Raw genomic sequence first — 19,469 nt, 5'->3', positions numbered from 1 at the left:
TTCAGCTGATCTGTCATATGTCGTGCCATTAGGGTTTAGTCATCCTCCCACTTTACATTGCCATGTAAGTCGAATTGAAATATCACCTTCTAGTTTCAGACCCATTCTTCATTTTACTTGTGAGGAATATTTACACACAGTATGGAGCTCATGGGTGTTATTGTTGGTACCTTAAAGGAGGCTCTGGTACCTTACAGGAGGCTGTAGCGAGGTGGGGGATGGTCTATTCTCCCGCATGCCTGGTGACAGGACGAGGGGGAATGGGCTAAAGTTGTGCCAGGGAGTTTTAGGTTGGATGTTAGGAAGAACTTCTTTACTGAAAGGGTTGTGAGGCATTGGAATGGGCTGCCCAGGGAAGTGGTGGAGTCACCATCCCTGGAAGTCTTCAAAAGACGTTTAGATGTAGAGCTTAGGGATATGGTTTAGTGGAGGACTGGTTAGTGTTAGGTCAGAGGTTGGACTCGGTGATCTTGGAGGTCTCTTCCAACCTAGATGATTCTGTGGTTCTGTGTTATATTACCTTTAGCTGACACATTAATACTGGACAGTTATTTTAAGCATGCTGGGTAGAGGAAGGTTGTTCATCTGTATTTTTGTGGAATCTAACTTCTAAGCTTCCTCACTTGGAAGCATGTGATATTTCAAATTACAGTATTTTAATGAGAAGTTTATGCTTACACCTATGTCCTACCCATAGTGATGGCTTATAGTTTTACCTTATTTTCCTTACTGTTAGGAGTGAATTGTGATTGCCTGGGTCATACCAACGTAATGTAAGACAGAAACAGTCATTTGAATTATCAGTCTGCCCATGTGGTACAAAGTCTGCTTAAATTTATTTCTTAATTTAAATTTATCATTTATGTCAGATATTTTCAGTTAACAGTTGTTTGTGCTTTGAAGAGGTTACACAACCACTTGAGAGAAAAGTGCTCTCTTCTCAACAGGAGATTAAATTTTCATAGTGGAATATACATGCTTTTAGGAGTGGAATAAAAGTAATCCTGCTTCCCCTGTGTGAATGAATTCCCGCTGTGTTGTAGTCATTTAAAATGAACGATTATGAGAGGAGGCTTGAATTTTATTTTTTTTTTCTTCTTCTTAATGCAGAAAACTTGCATATTCCATTGCAGTGTGGGCTCCATCCTAAAACAAATCCCATCTTCTGTTGTTTGCCTGTCTTACAATAAATGCAGGTTTTCATGAAAGCAGCGTCTTGGTGACAGGTGCAGCAAAAGCTTCAAGTAAAACGCTCATTATGAAAATTGTAACAGTATTTTTCTGCATTTCCTTGGAATCTGATGGTGCGTGGGCAGCTCAGTGGCACTGACAAAGCAAGTTATATGCCAGTGATTACCAGGTTAATCTCAGTGTTTTGCTAGTAACTTGCACAATTTTGTTGTAATTTTCTTGGTTGAATCATCCATTTCACTGAGACTTTGCTGTAGCAAAAGGCCATGTCTGAGCCTTTGTGCAACAGTTGGGCAGTGCTATAGCCCTGGGTCCTTGATTTTTAGAATGGGGGGAAAGGTCCTAAAGAGCACAAACCTTACCCTTCTGTTTGATCAAACTGATCCTCACAAAGTGCTGACATTACTGTCTGGCAGGAAATGATAGAGGCTAGAAACATATCATAAACGTGAGTATCACATGCATTTTGCTTTTAATTTGTATCAACAGGCATTGTAATCAGGGAGTGAATAACTTATAAAAGCATTTGATAGTTTTAATTAAAAAAAAAAAAAAAAGAAAGATTGAGTTAGCAAACAAATAAAGAACTGGTGACACACTGCAATTTCAAAATAGAGAATTCCTCATTTTGATCTTCTGGTTTTGCTTTGTTGATATTTCGTGGGGTAAACATCTCCGGTAATAAAAGTGTCCCAAACAAATACTAAAGTGTCATGGAATATCCAAGTATTCAAATTATTTCATGAGATTTAGGCTCCAGTTCCACATCTTTCTGGTGTGGTAAATTAGATTGTAGGTTGGCACCTTTCTGATGTTTTCCTAAGGACTTGTGACTTGTGTAAAGATAACTCCACCTACTGTATGTGTATGAACTGTTTCAACAGGTTTATAATATCAGGAATTTTGGGAGACTACCCTGAAAACAACTTCTGTCAGAGGAATGGCATCATCTTTACAAATTTGTGCATTGCTGCTGGCTTTGACAGGATTCACCATTTTGCTTGTCACTACCATGTCCAACAGATGGAAAATTTCTGACACTACAGCGGTGCTAGTTCCTGCAGAAAGGATTTCTGAAGGTCTTTGGATGGAATGCACAGTTACTGAGTTTGGATCAACACAGTGCAAGAAGTTTCTCTACATGTTGAGTTCAGATAGTAAGTGTATATATGCATATAAAATCCAGGGATGTGCTTTTATTCCTTCTTCGTGGACAGTATCTTAGTGCAGTTGGACAGCACGTACTGCAGTTGTCACAGAGGTTCTCGTATGGACAGGATTTGTCCTTTATTACTTGCAGGCAGGTTAAAGGACCCCAGTGAAATCCATATGCTTTAATGTACAATCCAGGTCAGTAAGTACAGCAGCTTTGATGCTGTATCGTATTATTTTCAGTTTCATTCTTAACTACGAGCAGGCAGTATGTCAGTAAGTGTCAGCGTTTGTGCTTTGGTGTGGACTTGGATATTCCAGAACTCATTTGACTTTGTGATAAATCTGTGTATTTGTTCTAGATTTTTTCAGAGGTGGCTAGCTTAAATAAACTGTGTTTGTGTTAGTAGTACTTCTGTGCTTTCTGAGGTAGAATTAATGTGCTAGTGTGGTGGTTTGTCTGTGAAGAGAAAAAGAAAAATTGTCTTTCTAAGAACTGAAAATTATTTGTTTGTATTCTTTTTTTTTTTTAATATTTTTCTGTAAACACCTTTTATATAGAAAAGAAAGGACTGACATTTAAGATTTCCTCAGAAGATTTTGTCTTAGAACTTCCAGAGCTTCCCATGTATTTGTTTTCAGCTTTCAGTATTGGGCAGTCACAGTATTGGGCAGTCACTTTGTGCGTTACGTTACGGAATCATTTCTTCAGGTGTTCCCTTTTTTATGGATCCATGATTATTGTCATTGCTGTTTTTCTGGATTCTTTCCAGCTGATTTATTCTTGACACACAGTGCTCAAGACTGGAAGCAGGTCTTACAAATACCACATCTCACAGACTTTGAAAATATCATTTTCTTGACAAGACATGGACTCCACTGCAGTCAGAACCACCTAACTGTAAGACATCTCTAAAATGGGACCACCTGAAAACTCCAAGATTCATGGGTCTTCCTCAGGACCACAAGTCCAGTCACCTCATTTGCATTCTTAACAATAGTGCCAGCTTAAGTATTCAGCATGCTGTAATGAGGCCAGAATCTGTAGCCTCAGAAAGCAAGTCATATCCTTCCAAGGATTTTAAAAACTCTGATTGTTCAGTCAGAGACAAGTCAGCTTTGCCTGCCTTTCTGGTACCCAGTGTCAGAGTGCTCCTCTCCAAGACTTGCTTTATGTAGATAACAGGTTGCCTAAAATTCATCTAGAAATGTAGATCTGATTTCTGGAAAGCAGAACGATGAGGCCAATAGTCCTTCAGCTCTCATGTGCAGCAGCAAGCTGGCACGGATGCGTACAATGCTGTGGCAGCCTTGCCTCACCTACCAGGGAGAAACAGGTGCCTCAGCCCTGTTAGAGAGGCAAGCAGAGTCAATGTGGCACAGCCTCCTATATTTTAATTCAGTTTCATTGCAACCAGCATGGAAAAAATATATTTAACAGGAACAGAGGAGTTCCTGGTGCATTGAAGCAGCTGCCTTCCCCAGGGCACTTCTGTCATTCTTCCTCACAGAGCTATAGGCAAGGACTCCTGGCTGGCAGGGCTCAGTGTATCAACTTCAGCTGTCCAAAGAACTGCTTGTCACCTAAAAACAGTGTGGGGTTCCCCGTGCCAACCAACAGACATGTCATGTGTCTGTCTGGAGAGTTCTTGCTGTCTGTTGGCAGGGAGTTTCTCTTCTTACAGTGCTAAGTCAGCATTCCTGGGTCTTGAAACAAATCCACAGAAGTGATTGAAAAGTTACAAGCTTCTGTTGACCAAACATTTAAGTTGTTAATATTTTCATTCCTTTTTTTTTTTTTTTTTCTTTTTTTTTCTTCCCTGTATTGGTTGATCTGATTAAAAAAAAAAAAAAAAAAAAAAAAAAAGAAGAGTACAATTTCTGCCTGTAAGCCCTATCTCAGCCATATTGCATGCTCTGCAACCATAATATGCCCTGTTTTGAGAATATCAGAGGGGATGAGTAGCAATTTGTCTCTGGTTGTATATTGCCTATATATCGGTATGTCTGTGTTAGCATTTTACTTGCAGCATTTTCGAATCATTCCCATCTGTTGCACACAGAGTGCATTTGTTTGCGTTGCGGAGTGGCCTTGGAGTGCAGGAACTGGATCCCTCCTGGCTGAAATGAGGTAGGGAAAAGTTCTCAAGGAATGCACCTTGTGCCTGCCAGCCGTCCGGTGGCATTCAGTTCACCCAACCAGCTGGACCAAGGCTGAAATGAAGCTCCTGTTGTAGCTGTTGTAGGCATGAAGCTATCAACACCAACTTTTTTATTCTGATGATGCAGATGCTATTGCACAGCGGCACCAGCAAGCCCTTTGCTTACCAAACCATAGTTCATGAAATTTAAGCAATAGCAATCCTATATTCTACAGCATTTTTATTTCCTTTAAAGAAGAGTGCCTTCCTTAAGGGAATGATTAAGTTGCCTAGTACCACGTAAGAAAAACTTGTGCATTCCAGGTCTACAGTTTAATCTGCTCTGTTTATATGTGTGCTTTACGATTGCCTGTTGAAATAGCCTTCTTAATAGCCTTTAGGAAGAGAGAATTTCTTAAATGATCTTTTTTAAAATAATTTTTTAGTCCTTGGCAGGATTGTAAAATCTGGGGAAACTTGATTCAAGTTCCTAACTCAACTCAGCTTTGGAAGTCATATGACCAGAAGTGATTACTGAGGTTGCCAGGGTAACATCTGTGTGTGGATAAATTAATCTGAGATTCTTTGAAGGGTTTTTAACGGGATGCAGATATTCTATACCACCACAGTGTATTCATTTTACTGTGCCATCATTTTCAAATTGCAGTGATTTAGTGGAAGGAAAAACCACATGAGAAGATCACTTCTCACCACATCACTATCCATTTCCTTTGAAGGACTGCAAGTATAGTGCTGCTCAAGGTCATTCTGTCTGCGCTGCCCAATCTGTTCTTACTTAAATCAAAGATCCTCTTGGCTGCCAAGGGAGGAAAATCATCACAGTGGCGTAGTAGTAACCTTTTGCGAAAAACCATTGAACTTTGGCTCAAAGTGACCAGTGAATTTTGAAAAAACAGGTATATCTGCTTCAGGCGAGTTGTGGCTCTTACAACAACTAATCCTTCTGGGAGTATTTATGTAAATGTCATGACTTTGTTACCATGCTGTGTCATAGCAGAGTGATTTTATGAAGAAACTGTGACTCTGTTTCCTGGAGATAAGAGCAGGTTATCACTATGAGAGATGGTTAACCTTGCTTGGATACATAGGCCGTTTAAGGTATTAACGTTAGTGGATGATGTGAATTGAGTTTATGATTTTGTCTAGTGAATAGCAGAAGCAAGTAAACGAAGTTTAACATACTTCTACTTTGTCTAGAATAGATTTTTTAATGCTATAATAATCTGACAAACAGACACAATCAACTGGTATGTATTATTCTCATGCAGCTATTTTGCTTCATCATTGTACTCCTTCTGAGATAGTTCTGTTGCACTGGTTCGTTCTGTCCCTTATATTTCATTTCTATGGAATGCATATCACATGAATGTTATCACAGTTGTATTCCTGTGTCAGTGGGACTGTTTAGCACTGTGTAACTATGGATCAATGGACTGTGAAATATTAATGAAAACCATTCATCCACAGACTTAACATTCCTGAAAGAAGCTGGCAGTACAGTTGCTGTGGATCACTTATGACCATAATTCCAAAAATGTGCTAGATTTTCTAACAACAGAAAAAATGTTCCCGTTTTCAAGCTCTTTGTCACCAAGAAAATAACACAAAAAAAGCTGTTAAAAAAAATTGAGATCATTAACAAAATTACAAGCAAGTTTAGTCATGTGTGCACCTTAGTTGACTGCAGAGAAGGAAAGAGAGAAAATATTTGCCAATATCATCAGATTTACAAAATATTTTCTAGGAATACTGGCTAGACTTTCTAGGCTGAGGGTAAGATTAGGCTCAATTTGACACTTCTCACTAGAAAAGTAATTAATATTGTTGGTAGAATTTTTTTGATAGTAATATATTTATCATGAACTACTCCCACTTCTTATTGTCGTAGACTGTAAGCCTTATCTCTGGGGTTGAGCAAAGAGCAAAGGTAGCCTCATTTTGGAGTGAAACCCAGAGGTAAAGCAGCAAGGAGGCTTCTGAAATACTTCACTTGATGATAATCCAATTATAGGGATACTTAACTGTTACTATTCACAAGCATGTCTGCTGCACTGGAAATTATTGGTTTTCTTTTGTGTTTGGTTGGATGGGCAATGATTGGAGCTACTTTGCCGCATAATTATTGGAAAGTCTCCAGCATATATGGTAGTGTGATCACAACATCTACGTTGTATGAAAACCTCTGGAAGAGCTGTGCCGAAGACAGCACTGGAGTATCCAACTGCAGGGTATTTGACTCTATGTTTGCTCTGCCTGGTATGTGACTTTGTGCAGTCTTGTTTATATTGCTTAAAAATTTTGGGGGAAAAAATAGTAAGATTGTTGGTTTTGTGATCTGATAGTACTGGAAAATAGCATTGGCTTTCTGGCCAAGACAAACTTTGTAGATTGAAGTTATAAAAATCTTCAGACGATGTAATGTGTGGAACGCATTAAGGCTCTAAAATAAGGCAAATGAAGCCGCTTGATTGAGCATTTAATTTGGTGGGCATTTTAAACATAGTGTAATCTCTTTTCTAGCATCGCATGGGAAGAATTAATAGAAGTAATCTTTAAGACATCTTGTGGGAGTTCCATATTTGTATGGAATTATTGTATGGGCATTCTTTTGCAGTGGTTGATAGCCAATGTTATCTGGAGTTTTTTCATAAAGGGGCTATAAATACTATTTCTTACCTAAGAAGTGAGTAGTGTTTTTTCCATGTTGAGACTGAAAATTGCATACGATGGAACAAATACAGTGAGTTTATGAGTATATGTTTTAACGTACCCGTCAGAAGTTACTAACTAATGTCCTGTTGGATGTGGTTCTAAATATCGGGAAATTCACCAGAATTGTGGCGTGTGCTCAGATGTTCATTAAGGCAGTAGTTTGCGGATAATAAACATGTTTATAGGTAGTAAAGCTAGTTTTTATTAATCTTGAATACTTCAGGCTTATCCCGGATAAAACATGTCTTCCTAATTAGTTGGATCTACACCAGGAGTTGGCTAACCCCCTTAGAAATCTTCCTAATCTGAAGAATATCTACCACAGCATTAGTGGCCATGAGGGGCTGAAGTCTCTTTCTCAGTCTGACCTAACCTGCTGTTACCGACCAGCTCTGGAACTCGCCCGGCAATGCTGTGAAGCTCTGTGTCCGTACTGGGGGAATAATCTGTTCTTTGCTTTATTCTAACAGTTCCCTAACAATCTTTCTAGCAAGTTGTTCCCCGACAGCTGGTTTTAAAATGCATGTGTGTATAAATAGGACCGTAACAGATACCCTACATAAGCTCTTTAGCATCACCACCAGCAGGATGAGGTTTTTTTTCCTCTGCAGGGTGCTCGTGCAAGTATGCGCTTGGTTCATTTATAACCCCCTTAATGGGTCCGTTCTTAACTTAGCGCCCAAGACACTGCACAGCATCTTGCCACTGAGCTATTTACACAGGTGCTGCCTCCCTGAGAGTGCCGTGCTGCTGCTCCTGTGTAGGTGGGGGCAGCAGGGCCACATCAGGTCGGGAGCTGCTGGTGAAAAAGTGGGTTTTAAAGCCATCTGAGGGAGGCAGGAAAGAACATCGTGAGTGGAGGTGGTAAAGCAAAAGAGAAAGGAAGGCGGACAGTAGGAATGCTTCTGGAGAACTGCTGATAACAATGTGGAGTTAGCAGGAAGGAAAAATGGGGGCAGTCAGAAAGTGAATTAACAGGCCAGGCTCAGAAAGTGAGTTTGTGGAGATAAGATGTGATCCACTGAAGAGGAGATTACTCTGTCAAGGAGATGTCGCTGTGCTTGCGGGGTGTAGGCAGAGGAAAGGGGAAGGGAAAAAGCAGCTTGCAGAATTGAGAAGAAGAATTGAGAAGAAAAAGTTTTATAAAAGAACAACTGAAAAATAAACAAGTTAGAAAACACAGAACTGTAGGAAAAGTCGAGGGGACAGCTAGGCAAACCAGGAAAGAGGAAGAGAGTTGGGCTGGGATCAACGAGAGCTAAGCAAATAGTGGGACCTCCAAGAAATGCCTGTAGCACTCACAGATACGTGCCAAGGTGGAGTGAAGTTATCATGGTTAATTTAGGTGTGTATCAAATTGCTGCTTAGAAACTTATCTGAAACTATTACAGCAGAAGATGCCAGATTGAAAAAAAAAAAAAAAAAAAAAGGTGTCTTTGTTCATGGGGTGATGTCTCAATAGAAGGATCATAAAGATTTACTGTAAAGGCTTCCTTATTGGCAGCTGGGCTCTGTTGTACACGTCTGTTTGTGTGTTTTGCGTATGGCAATATCAGATTTATTTTTTTTGAAACAGATTTAAAGCTTTTGAATTCAGCACACCATTAGCCCAGGTCACAAATGTTTGAAAAGGGGACTTTTTTTAAAGCAGTATTGCTGAAGATTAACACTGCAATTATGTATAGTTAGCACTATACATCTAGTCACAACTAGATGAAACATTTGATAAATCAATTAGTCAGATACCAAATGCTTTATATATATATATATATATTCTTTTTAAGGTGTCATATGTGTTTCCTTCAGTGTCAGGGCTTAGGATGATTTCTTAAAATTAATATTGATAAATAAAGTTAACTTACTTTATCTTGTTCATTAAGCTCATTTTTAAGATAAAGACAGCAGAAAGTTGAACTTTCAAATTGTGAAGTAAAATCCTCAGTTAAGGTTGGACAAGATTCATTGCTTCTGGTAATTTTGTCACTGTTTCTATCTTTTATACTTTGGCAGTATAGGCTTAATTTAATTTCTGTATAAATCCTTATTTGTTTTCTCTTTTTCTCTCTCACTCAGTCCACATTCAGGCATGCCGTGCCTTGATAATTGTTTCCATCCTTTTGGGATTTATAGCTGCAGTGCTCTCACTTCTTGGTTTAAAATGCACAAACATTGGGATAAGCGATGAAGATGGAAAAATGAAGTTTGCTGTCACAGGAGGATTTCTCTTTATTTTAGGAGGTAATACCAAAGCTGAAATGAGAATGCTATCAGTACTTTGCATTCCTGTCACAACTAGACTAAATGAAATGAACACTTACTCTTGTTTTAAAGCTGTTACAGACGTCAAAGGACTCACTCAAGTATGTGCTTTTAAAACTTTTTCTGGTAGGTCTCTCTTCGATGGTGGCTGTTTCTTGGTATGCTGCAATGATTACTGCTCAGTTTTTTGACCCGCTGTACGCTGGAACCAAGTAAGTTAATAGATCTGTCACACCAAACTCCAGCATGTGTTAAATGGCAGGACTAACTTCAGCTGCTCCAGTGTTTCAGAACCTGGATCCTGATATGCAGCCCTGCGGGAGGAAACATTTGTTGTCAGGAAAATTTTTCACCTCAGAGCTGTTTGCTGTTGGTGGGGAGGGAGGAGAGGTCTCCCTGGAAGGTTTAGTGAATGTGTGGGGAGTATTAACCCCAAATTTGTATTGCATTGTTGCCACAGAGTGCTCCCTTGTACTGGCAACTTGTGATCTCCTGCAGTTTGCAAAACCCAGAACTGAATTTAATAGTGCTGAAGTTCCCAGCAAGATTTTTTTTTTGATCTGCTGTTGTGCTTGAGCCAAAGTGATTCCTTTCTTCTTGCTTGTATCTTTGTCTGAGCCTCTCTCTGTCCCCCGATTATCTGTTTGCCCTGTGTAGGTATTCTGATATTATAGAGGACAGTGGAATACAGATTTGATAAACAATGGTAGATCTACTGTCCTTTTTCAGAGCCTTCTTATGCTAACATGAAATCTCTTTTCCTTATGGCTTTTTTTTCCCTCCAATTCCATTTGTGGAAAAAAGACTGTTCTTAATCCTCAGGTACAGTGCAAAAAATAAATTTCTTTTGTCCTCTCTGTGTACAGCATCACTCTTCTGTCATACTGGCTCATAATCTTGGACATTATGTTCATGGCACTTCTGCTAGATCCTTACCTCCCAGTTGCTTTTAAGGAAAGCATTCATTTCACCTTAGTTTAGCTATCTGAGGTTTAGGCAAATAATCTGAGTTATTCACCTACATGCCAATTGTGGTGAGTAGAGCAACAGACTTCTTGACTGTGTCTATTGCAGCTTCAGATGGGACCTGGTGAACCACCTTAAGAAGTTAGGCATCTTCCCTCTAGACTTCCACATAAGGGTTAGACGATCACAAGCTAAGGCTCACGTATTTCTCATCTGATTCCAGTCTTTACCATGCATGTTAACTGCAGAAATTGTTAATTATGTACCCTTGACAAATATAGTTTCCTATGCTACTATTGGCTATGAATGCTGGAAGCAGGGTTGTTCCTGGCTGTCACTTCAAATGTTTGTTTTTTCATGGCTATGCCTTCATTGGCATCAAATATGTGCTGCATTTGTTCCCTTTCATGTCCTTCGTGATCTGTCTGCCTTCTCCATCGTTCAAACAGCATTGCTCTTTGTTCAAATGCTGACGCCTGCTTCTGGGAAGGCCACAGTACCAACAGCCTTCACTGTCTGTCTGTTCACTTTTCAAACATGTATTTTCATATTTTTAACCTGTGCTGCTACTCCCTTTTGGGAATAGAGTAAGATGTTCAGATGCCTCAAATATACAAAGAGCCATGGATATATTTTGTCTAAATGACAAAGAAAATTAAAACTTCTACCTTTTATTTTTCTTAGCACTGAGATGTAGACTTAATTGAATCTCACAAGCAGATGTAACGAAAGTACAGAAAACAGCCTGAACTGAGTGCTAGGGACCTGCAGGTAGATAAAGAATACCACTGAGGTGTCCTGCTTGTCTTAAAGAAGTCAATCCCCCCCATATAATAACAGCTCAATGTTGGATTGCCTTATGAATTAAAATGACGCAAAGTTTGTGGGACTATCAGCTCATACAGTTGCGCACGGCCAAGTTTCGAGGCATAAAAACCCTTATTCTTATCTGATATAGAAGCAACAATCTTCAAAACTAAGCGTCCGTTTAGGATAGCTTATCTTGACAAATGGATTTATCAATGAAGAGCAAGGGTAGAGGGAAGTGACAGGGTGCCTCCTCCAAAGAGGGAAGAAGGGTGAGTGAAACAAGTAACACATTGTCTGCAGAACATGAGAGAGGTGGGTTGAGGAAGAGGGAAGGTTTATAATTTGCCAGCACCTCTAGCAAGTATATAGTTTTTAGCTCAGTAAACTATAAAGCTTTATTTCCTAGGATTATATTTGAAGTGTTTTACAGGTTTCCCCTTGAGGATCAGTTCAGGGAAGTCAGAAGTGAAGTGCTTTGTTATGAATCAAAGTGCTTTCCGCAATTGCTTGGATGTTTGTAAGTTTTCCTTGCGTATCCAAACAAGCACTGAGAAAGAAATTGCACTTCTAAGACTTTTTTGTTTTATGTCCCCTTGAGAGAATTATATGAAGAGTAATAAATACGTTAGAGGATTGAAACGACTGATGATAAGGAATTGCAGTTTGTAGAATAGCTGGCGAGTTTTATAGCTGTTTATAGCTGTTGGGCTCCAACATCAGTGTGTGTTAATCAGTTACTAGATTGTTTGTATTCAGTAGCTAAAGATTTTTTTTTTTTTTTGGTATCTAAACTTCATGCCTAAGACTATCAGTTTGCTAAGCAGTTCTTGGTGAAATAACTTTGATCATTGGTAAAGCTGGACATGCTCTGTTCTTTTAAGGAAGTTTGTCCTCCTTGGACTCTGTGAGAAGGGTTTAATTTCAATTGCAGGGCAGTATTGATCTTCAGTCTTAAGAAACTGGGAAATCTGTTTTTCAGTTTACTTTGTTTGTTTGTTTGGTTTGTTTTGTTTTTCTATGACTGAAGCAAATTAGTAATATTAACCTCTATTAATTCTTAGAGGAATTTCTCATACAACTCTGAAGGGAACCTAAGTCCTTCATGGATCCATCCTATTATACTTCCCTTTGGTATGATGTCTACAGCATTCCTGTCTTCAGGCAACTAGTCAGCAGAGCCCATTGCATGTACTAGTCAGTCTGATTGTTCCTTAGTATTCCTCCATATTCTTCCAGCAATTTTTTTTTTTTTTTTTTTTAGGTAATGATTCTCTCTCTGTTCTGTGTCTGCAAACTGCCTAAAGCAGCAGGGACGTGAGCTCTACTTGGGGCTCCAGTGTATGATGGGAACACAGAGAGCAGTGAATGTGTGTAAGCCTTAGAAACCTACCTGATACCAGCTAGTTTTGGAGTTAGAAGCATTGACACTGTTACATAGTGACTTTGTATTTTCAAATAGAAAGAATATAAACAATTTGATTTCAGTATATGTTCTGCACAGTCCATGACACTTATTTCGTCCTTATATTGGCCTTGCCACTGAAGTTATTTTGTGAAACTGGAAGATTACTTACTTGCTGTCTGTTTCATGAGGAATAGCTAACCACAGGAATTGTTTTTATATGGACATGATACTGTATCACCTGTAAGTAGCTGTTTGTATAGAACTAGTTGTTCCTTTCTAGTAGGAAAACCAGGAAAGGCTGATTCTTTATTATATAGTTTCATAACAAAATTACATATACTAATGAATATTCAGATTTCTGTGGTTCTGTGGCTGAAATACATTTTATGAACAGTCCCAGAATGAAAAAGAACACTTCCCAGTTTTACTGTACAGAGCTAGACACTCCAGAAAATTTCCCAGTCCAGGAATTTCACAGATAGTGAAGTTAACTCAAAGATTAGACCTGACTGAACCTGGTAAAGTCTGGCAGGAGCTTCACAAAAAGAGGAAAACACATTTTTATATATGAACAAAGACTATATGTGCAACACAGGTATATCTCTGTGGTCTGAGAAAGTATGGCAAAATTTCTTTCTTGGCTGCTTCTGTCACATCTATTTATGCTCAGCATGCTCCCTGCCCAAATGCTATCTTGAGGAAGTCCTGAACTTCTTCAGTCTTTGGGCAGCCTTGTGCTGGTTTGACTTTTAGTAGCTTCGTTCTGCTGGGGACTGAAGAGGCAGGTCTCTGATGGAGAAAAGGCAGTTGATGAGTAACAATCAGACCACTGATACGGAATTCAGCATGTGTAAAGGAGTATGCATACAACTTTTATTTTCCTCTTTTCCTTTCAAAGTACTCATGCCAATTGCTTTATACGGATTCTGTTTTAAGATTCAACCTCTCTCTTTTATTATCAACAGTTTATTTAATGTACGCAATTATTTATTGCTACTTGTCTTTATGTTGCTCTGTACTTTCTGTCCTGTCACCAATTTGACAGAGCACTTGAATATGCACCTAAGAGTTTTACTGAACAGACACAGAACCAGGTCTGTTTTCCTCTGTTATCTCCTGATAACAGAGCTGAGTTGAGGTGAGCTGACGTCTATCAGAATGGAATTTGTTTGTTTGGATGTTTTGTGTAGCTTATGGCTGAGTCTAAAGTAATGGCTTTGTGATCCTGTTATATGCTGCTTCCATAACATCTTTCATGTTTCAGGTATGAACTAGGAGATGCTCTGTACTTAGGCTGGGCTGGATCTATTCTTTATATGCTTGGTGGTATCTTCCTAACCTGCTCATGCAAAGGGAAGCAAAAAATGGAATACAGGTAATCTTGAATTTGTCAGTTACAATAATAGCTGTCGATTATGTACCATTTTCTGTCTGCATACTGTTATCTCCTTCACCCTGGTTTAAATCTGCACCCATAGAAACAGGAAACTCTACGTACTAATTCAGTGCTCTGGTATATCACAGACTTGTGATAGGGGTGATGCTGTACTGAATACTTGTACCTCCCAAATGCTTTACCTGTTGATAATTGACTGCAATCAGCAGTCACCTATAGCTAGTCTTAGATAATTCTGATCATGCATCTAATACCTACGTGATGAAAATGTGCAGTTAAAGAGCAAACTATGTTTTGCCTGAAGAAAAGTATATCGAAGTATATAGTGTATTGTAATTAAATTCTCCTGTGATACTCACTATGTTTAAAATAGTCAAACAACATTTAATTTTAAGAAAATGTAATGGCATTTTCCTCCCAAATTGTATCCAATTGATTGTTAGAAATGTATGATATCTTCTTGTTTCTTGTGGAATGTTTTAGTGTGCATCATATCAGAGAAATCAAGATTTCTGGCCTACATATTTAACCTTGCCTGGAATTTTTTTTCCCATCTTTAATTATTCATACATACAGAAAGTCCTTTACTCAAAGAGAGGGATGAAATTGCCAGAAATACTAGAGGTCCATGTCAACCCAGAAGAACTCAAAAGCTTGGAGGATGTACTGGCTAGGACTGAGAGGATCATAACACAGAAGCAAGAAGCACAATCACTGCTACTATATTTAATCTTAGGAAAGTTATGTCAAAACAGCTAATAAGTGAGAGTGTTCCTCTGATACTCTGTTGCCTAATCTGAAACCACTGGAGTTTTATGATAATATTTTATCAGCCCTGTTGGACTTTAGATCTGACTCACTGTGCTTTAATACAAAGTACCAAATACCCTGAAATATCTTGAAAAAATCAGGTAAAACCAAGGAAGGCAAAACACGTTCAACATGAATGACAGATGAAGGGATTAGGCTGAAGATAGTTCTGTTTTCCTTTCTCATCATTTCAATTCCTTTACTAAGAACTGCAGCTTGCACAAAGGCATTGAAGTCTAGATTCTTTTCCGCTTTAGGTGCTTGACTAAAACGATCAAGGAAAGGCACACGTTAGTTAGGAATGCACAGTTTGTTTCTAGCTACCAGAGAGACAGTTGTGCCACAAGCCGAAGAGCCCGTCTCTTTCCCCTTAACTACAAGACTGATGAGAACAATAGGCTTTAAACTTCTGCACCTTTGGGAAGCGTGTGCTATCACTGCGTTGGATACAGACCATAACAAGTATCTTCCTAATTATCTGAAACTGTGGCTGTGAGTGTAATGCCTATTCTTTTTTATCTTTTTTTCTTAATTTACAGTGCCAGCAAATACAGATATTCAGCAGGCCAGCCAGCCCTTCAGCAGCAAATTTACACCAAAAACTCTGAGACAGCTACAAGTGCCAAGGAGTATGTCTAAACTGATATTTTTACATCACTTGTAATGTTAGTAGGTTATGAATTTAAATTAGCAAAGTGAACTACTTCCGGTGTTTCAGTTCCAAGTTGCTATCTTTCATCTTAATTTGGAGATGATTTACATCTGAGCACCTCCTCCTGGAAATGGTTTTAAAGTGGAAATAGGTTTCTACAGAGAATGAAATCCTGCAGCATGAAGATTGTCTGTGTGCTGAGAAGCCTGGTCAAATTGAATCACAGAGTGTGGTACATCCTGATAATCAAGACCAACTTTTTCTATTTCAGAAAACTAAAAAATGTGTAACACATATGCTGTAGCTGCCTGCTGGTTAATATAGCTCGCTGTTAGAAATGTATTGTATTTTCATTAATGTTTAGCAGCTTTGGCTTTTGACAGTAAAGCTTTATTCCACTGACTGACTGAAACAGATTTTTCGATGAGAAGCATCCTGGCAATTAATGAAGATGCAGCCTATGTACCAGGGCTTGAAGTCTCATGGTATACTGAAATACATATAATGTATATAGTCAAGATTTATGAAACCTTTGAAAATCCTTTAGAAACATCCATTCACCTCCGTATCTGCAGATGTACAACTAATGCCTTGTTGGTTGGAATGCAGCTAGGAAAGATAAATGACACAAGAATGAACCAAACACAGCTTGGAGTGGAGAAAGCATTTGGTCAGAATACGCCTTGTTGTAACTAGAAGACAGCCCTGGTTTTTTATTTTTATTTCTATGTTTTCAGGTTTTAAAATAATTCTATTTTAACTTCCAGCAATCTCTTACTTTGGGAACTTCTCTTGCATCTGAATTGCCTCATTCATCAGTTACTTTATTCTCTGTTGCAATTCCAGCTTTAGAATTTCTGCCTTAAACTACTCCACTATTGGGAGCATATGTTTGGCTTATGTAAGCACTTACGATGCTGAAGATGAACTAACTTTCCTTCCTACTGATGTTTTGAGCAACGTGGAATGGAATTTCACTCTGTAGGTTCTTGGTGTTCATAACTTCCCTCTTAAATTATAAATGTTTTAATACAGTTCAACAAAATACTTGGGTATTTCTTTCTGCTTTGAACAACTTTTGGCAAAACATAGCAGTACTCTTCTTTAGAAGCTTCACACCATCCTCCTGAGCCTTCCTTCTTTGTCTATCCAAATAGATGATTTCACAGTGCAATCTGCAAGTACTTTTAGAAAAAATAGTTTAGCCACGTTGCTTGCATACAAGTACAGCTGAACAGCTGACTTATAAACTGACCTATTAAAGCATGAATTTGGGCACTTGTAGATCTTTTAAAACTTAGTAAATAAAGCTAAAAGGAGTCATAATTACTATTGTGTTGCCAGTGTCATCTTCTTCCCTCCACTATGAACTATTCTTCTTAAAATCATCCCTTTGGTATATTGGCGAATAATTTCAAAAGCAGAAAAGCCACTTAACTTGTAAGGCAGGAGCTGAACACCTTACCATCAACTGAATATTCTGTCCTCTGGACCTCTATGTAATTTTGTGATGGTACTTTAGTCTAGTTGAAAGTAAGGAAAATTTAGGTCTCAAGCGGAGCAGTTCCTTTGTCAGCTTCCCACCAGAGACTTCAGCTCATGAAGATGAATTATGATCCTGTAGGTGAGAGAGCAATTCAGAGCTTCCTTGGTCTTGCATTGGATCTTCTAGTGACATCACTGGGAAGTTTAATGAAAACCAAAAGATGAGTAAAAATCCCCATGTAGTAACTCATTTGTTCATTCAATACATGATCTTCATATTCAGTGTTACTCTGGGGAAAGTAAACATTGCAGATACCATGTCTTTCATCTGTTTACAGCCCTTCCAACAATTTTGTGTTTTTGTTGTTTTCCCCTGTTTATCTGCCCCTTTTTCTTCAACAGCAATGCTCTGAATGAATTTAATGGACCATCCACTCAGTCTGGGGAGTAAGACATTTTATGTTTTGGTGATAAGGGAAGTGTTAGTGATTTTTTTTTTCTTCTAATTTAGCTGTAGCAAGCCACTTGAAAATAGCAATCTGTGAAGATATTTTAAAGCGAGTTAAGTCCTTTGTTCAGCAGATCAGGCTGCTTTGATATTTTCAAATCTTCTTCATATCTCTGTAGCTGAGACCAAAATCCTGCATTGGGTTCTGCTACTGGCCTGGCAGCCTTCACCGTCTAGAAAAAAGGAGAGATGTTGTAGAAGCAATGGAGGTTGTAATTCAAACTGATTCTTCCTCTGAGACTTTTGAGATTTGCTTTGGCTTTGATTTTGCGATGGAATAATAAATCGGTATTTTTGATGTCCTCACTCTGTGCTTGGTAAAACCACCAAGTTCCTGGTCACAGCATGGATAAGACGTGAAAAGGAGCTGTTGAATTTGCTGGAAATGTGAATCTCTGCCATGTATCTGGAAGCCTGTGTGTAGTACAGGCAAAGCAGTTATCTAAATTAGACACCTAAATTATACACGTATATATATATATTCACCCAAATGGGTGAAGACTAACAGACTGTAGAGCACAAGTCCTGTTTATTATACAAGAATCCTTATAAAAGGTAGGTGCTATTATTTGTAGCTAGCTTCTCACTGTTTAGCAGGCCTAAGAGATGTTTCTTTGCTACATTGAGATGTCACACAGATGATGTGTATGTGACAGCTTTAAGAGCAAATCCTGGAAAACAACTTCTGCAAATACTCCTTTTATTTTCACTGAATTGCTTCATGTCTCTGTCTTTAAGTTCACTTATCATAAATAAGGAAATGATAGGGGAAATGATAGCAAACAAACCAACTTGGAATGTGTCCTTTGCTGCCAGTGTTAAAGCATATCTGCATTTGTAATTATGTTTGTCCCAGAAACCTTACACTGAAGGCTTATTTGTCCACGTGTGTGGGGGGTGTAGGGGTGTGAAAAAAAATTACAGTGGAATTATATCCAAATGTTGCATACCCAAATAACTGTTCTTAAATAGGTGAGAGCACCAGAACAGCTGGGAGGAGTCTTTCCATGAGAAATCATCATTATTCATAACAAGCGTTGCATTTAGTGCCCAAAAGATATCTAAACAGAACTGCGGGTGTAAGTACAATACCTCAAAGGCATCCTTGAGTGGGAGTTTTCGGTGTCTCATCAGGTAAGCAGTGCAAATAGCAGCTGATCTGCTGCGGCCGTTCTTACAGTAAACGAGGCACTTCCCACCGCCCCGGACAGCTTCTTCTATAGCATCGCTGCACTGCTCGAAATACCTGTACAGGTCTTCTGCCGGATCATCAAAAACAGGGACGCGGATGCCTCGGACCTGCTGGAGGCCGGGGAATGGCTGCTGCCTGGTGACATTGACGCAGAAGGTGACCCCCTCTCGCGCGAGCAGGTCCTCATCGCAGGCTGTCCTGGCGTTGCTGATGAGCAGCGAGGCAGTCACCTTGCCTGGCTGGAGCATTGGAAGCCGAGGGCACGGTGCCACCAGCACCAGCACCCCTCCGCACAGCTCCCCGGCTGCTGCCGCCAAGCAGCCCTTGCCTGGGGTATCGGGGGGGCAGTTTTCCTCCAGCAGTAATCTGCGCCAGCCTCGCTGTCCTTCATCCAGCTGCCTGGGCTATATTTATTCCCTCCCTGCAGGCTTGGCAGTAAAGGATTCAGGCAGGTCCTAGTGCCTGCTAGCTTGTGAGAGCACTGTTTAAAAAGCTGAAAAAAAACTCAGAGTCCCCGGATCCGACTGTAAAACAATCAGATTTGTGCAGCTCCTGTTCCTGTAGCTGTTTCTTACAAAAGGACAGAAGCCTCCCTAACAGGAAGCCAAGCAGCAACAATGCAACATTGATCTGAGAGCCAGCTTACCTTGCCCTTTGCTTTTGTTGTAGCAAAAGTGGCTTCTCCTACCCAGAAAATATTTCAGCAGAGAGCTAGATATAGCAGCAGTAATCTTGCTGGCCATCAGTAACGCTGCAGGCGTGGTGCCCT

General features: G+C 39.4%; 2 protein-coding genes across 3 annotated transcripts; one reads left to right on the top strand and one right to left on the bottom strand.

Moving 5' to 3' along the window:
• Window positions 1–1,503: 1,503 nt before the first annotated feature.
• Window positions 1,504–16,845, top strand: LOC101799421 (claudin-15). 2 transcript variants are annotated; one of them, XM_005014350.6, is made up of 6 exons: window positions 1,504–1,639; window positions 2,076–2,348; window positions 9,291–9,455; window positions 9,607–9,688; window positions 13,922–14,032; window positions 15,403–16,845. In XM_005014350.6, the coding sequence occupies exons 2-6, from the start codon at window positions 2,132–2,134 to the stop codon at window positions 15,500–15,502; spliced, it is 675 nt and encodes a 224-aa protein (XP_005014407.3). In that variant the 5' UTR covers window positions 1,504–1,639; window positions 2,076–2,131; the 3' UTR covers window positions 15,503–16,845. The 2 variants fall into 2 exon arrangements, with proteins under 2 accessions (XP_005014407.3, XP_005014408.1); XM_005014351.6 differs by lacking the exons at window positions 1,504–1,639; window positions 2,076–2,348 and adding an exon at window positions 6,530–6,761.
• A 641-nt stretch (window positions 16,846–17,486) lies between these two features.
• On the bottom strand, window positions 17,487–19,087 carry DUSP28 (dual specificity phosphatase 28; the record flags this gene model as incomplete). The annotated part of the gene is given in 3 exon segments (XM_027464060.3): window positions 17,487–17,681; window positions 18,601–18,936; window positions 18,938–19,087. Coding segments are annotated over 3 exon segments (615 nt in total), but the record flags the coding sequence as incomplete, so codon positions are not given.
• Between the last annotated feature and the right edge of the window lie 382 nt (window positions 19,088–19,469).

Source organism: Anas platyrhynchos, chromosome 9 (assembly GCF_047663525.1).
Source record: "Anas platyrhynchos isolate ZD024472 breed Pekin duck chromosome 9, IASCAAS_PekinDuck_T2T, whole genome shotgun sequence".
NCBI lineage: Eukaryota > Metazoa > Chordata > Aves > Anseriformes > Anatidae > Anas > Anas platyrhynchos.
Note: the sequence above shows the minus strand (reverse complement) of the source record. Positions and strands in the feature narration are given on the sequence as shown.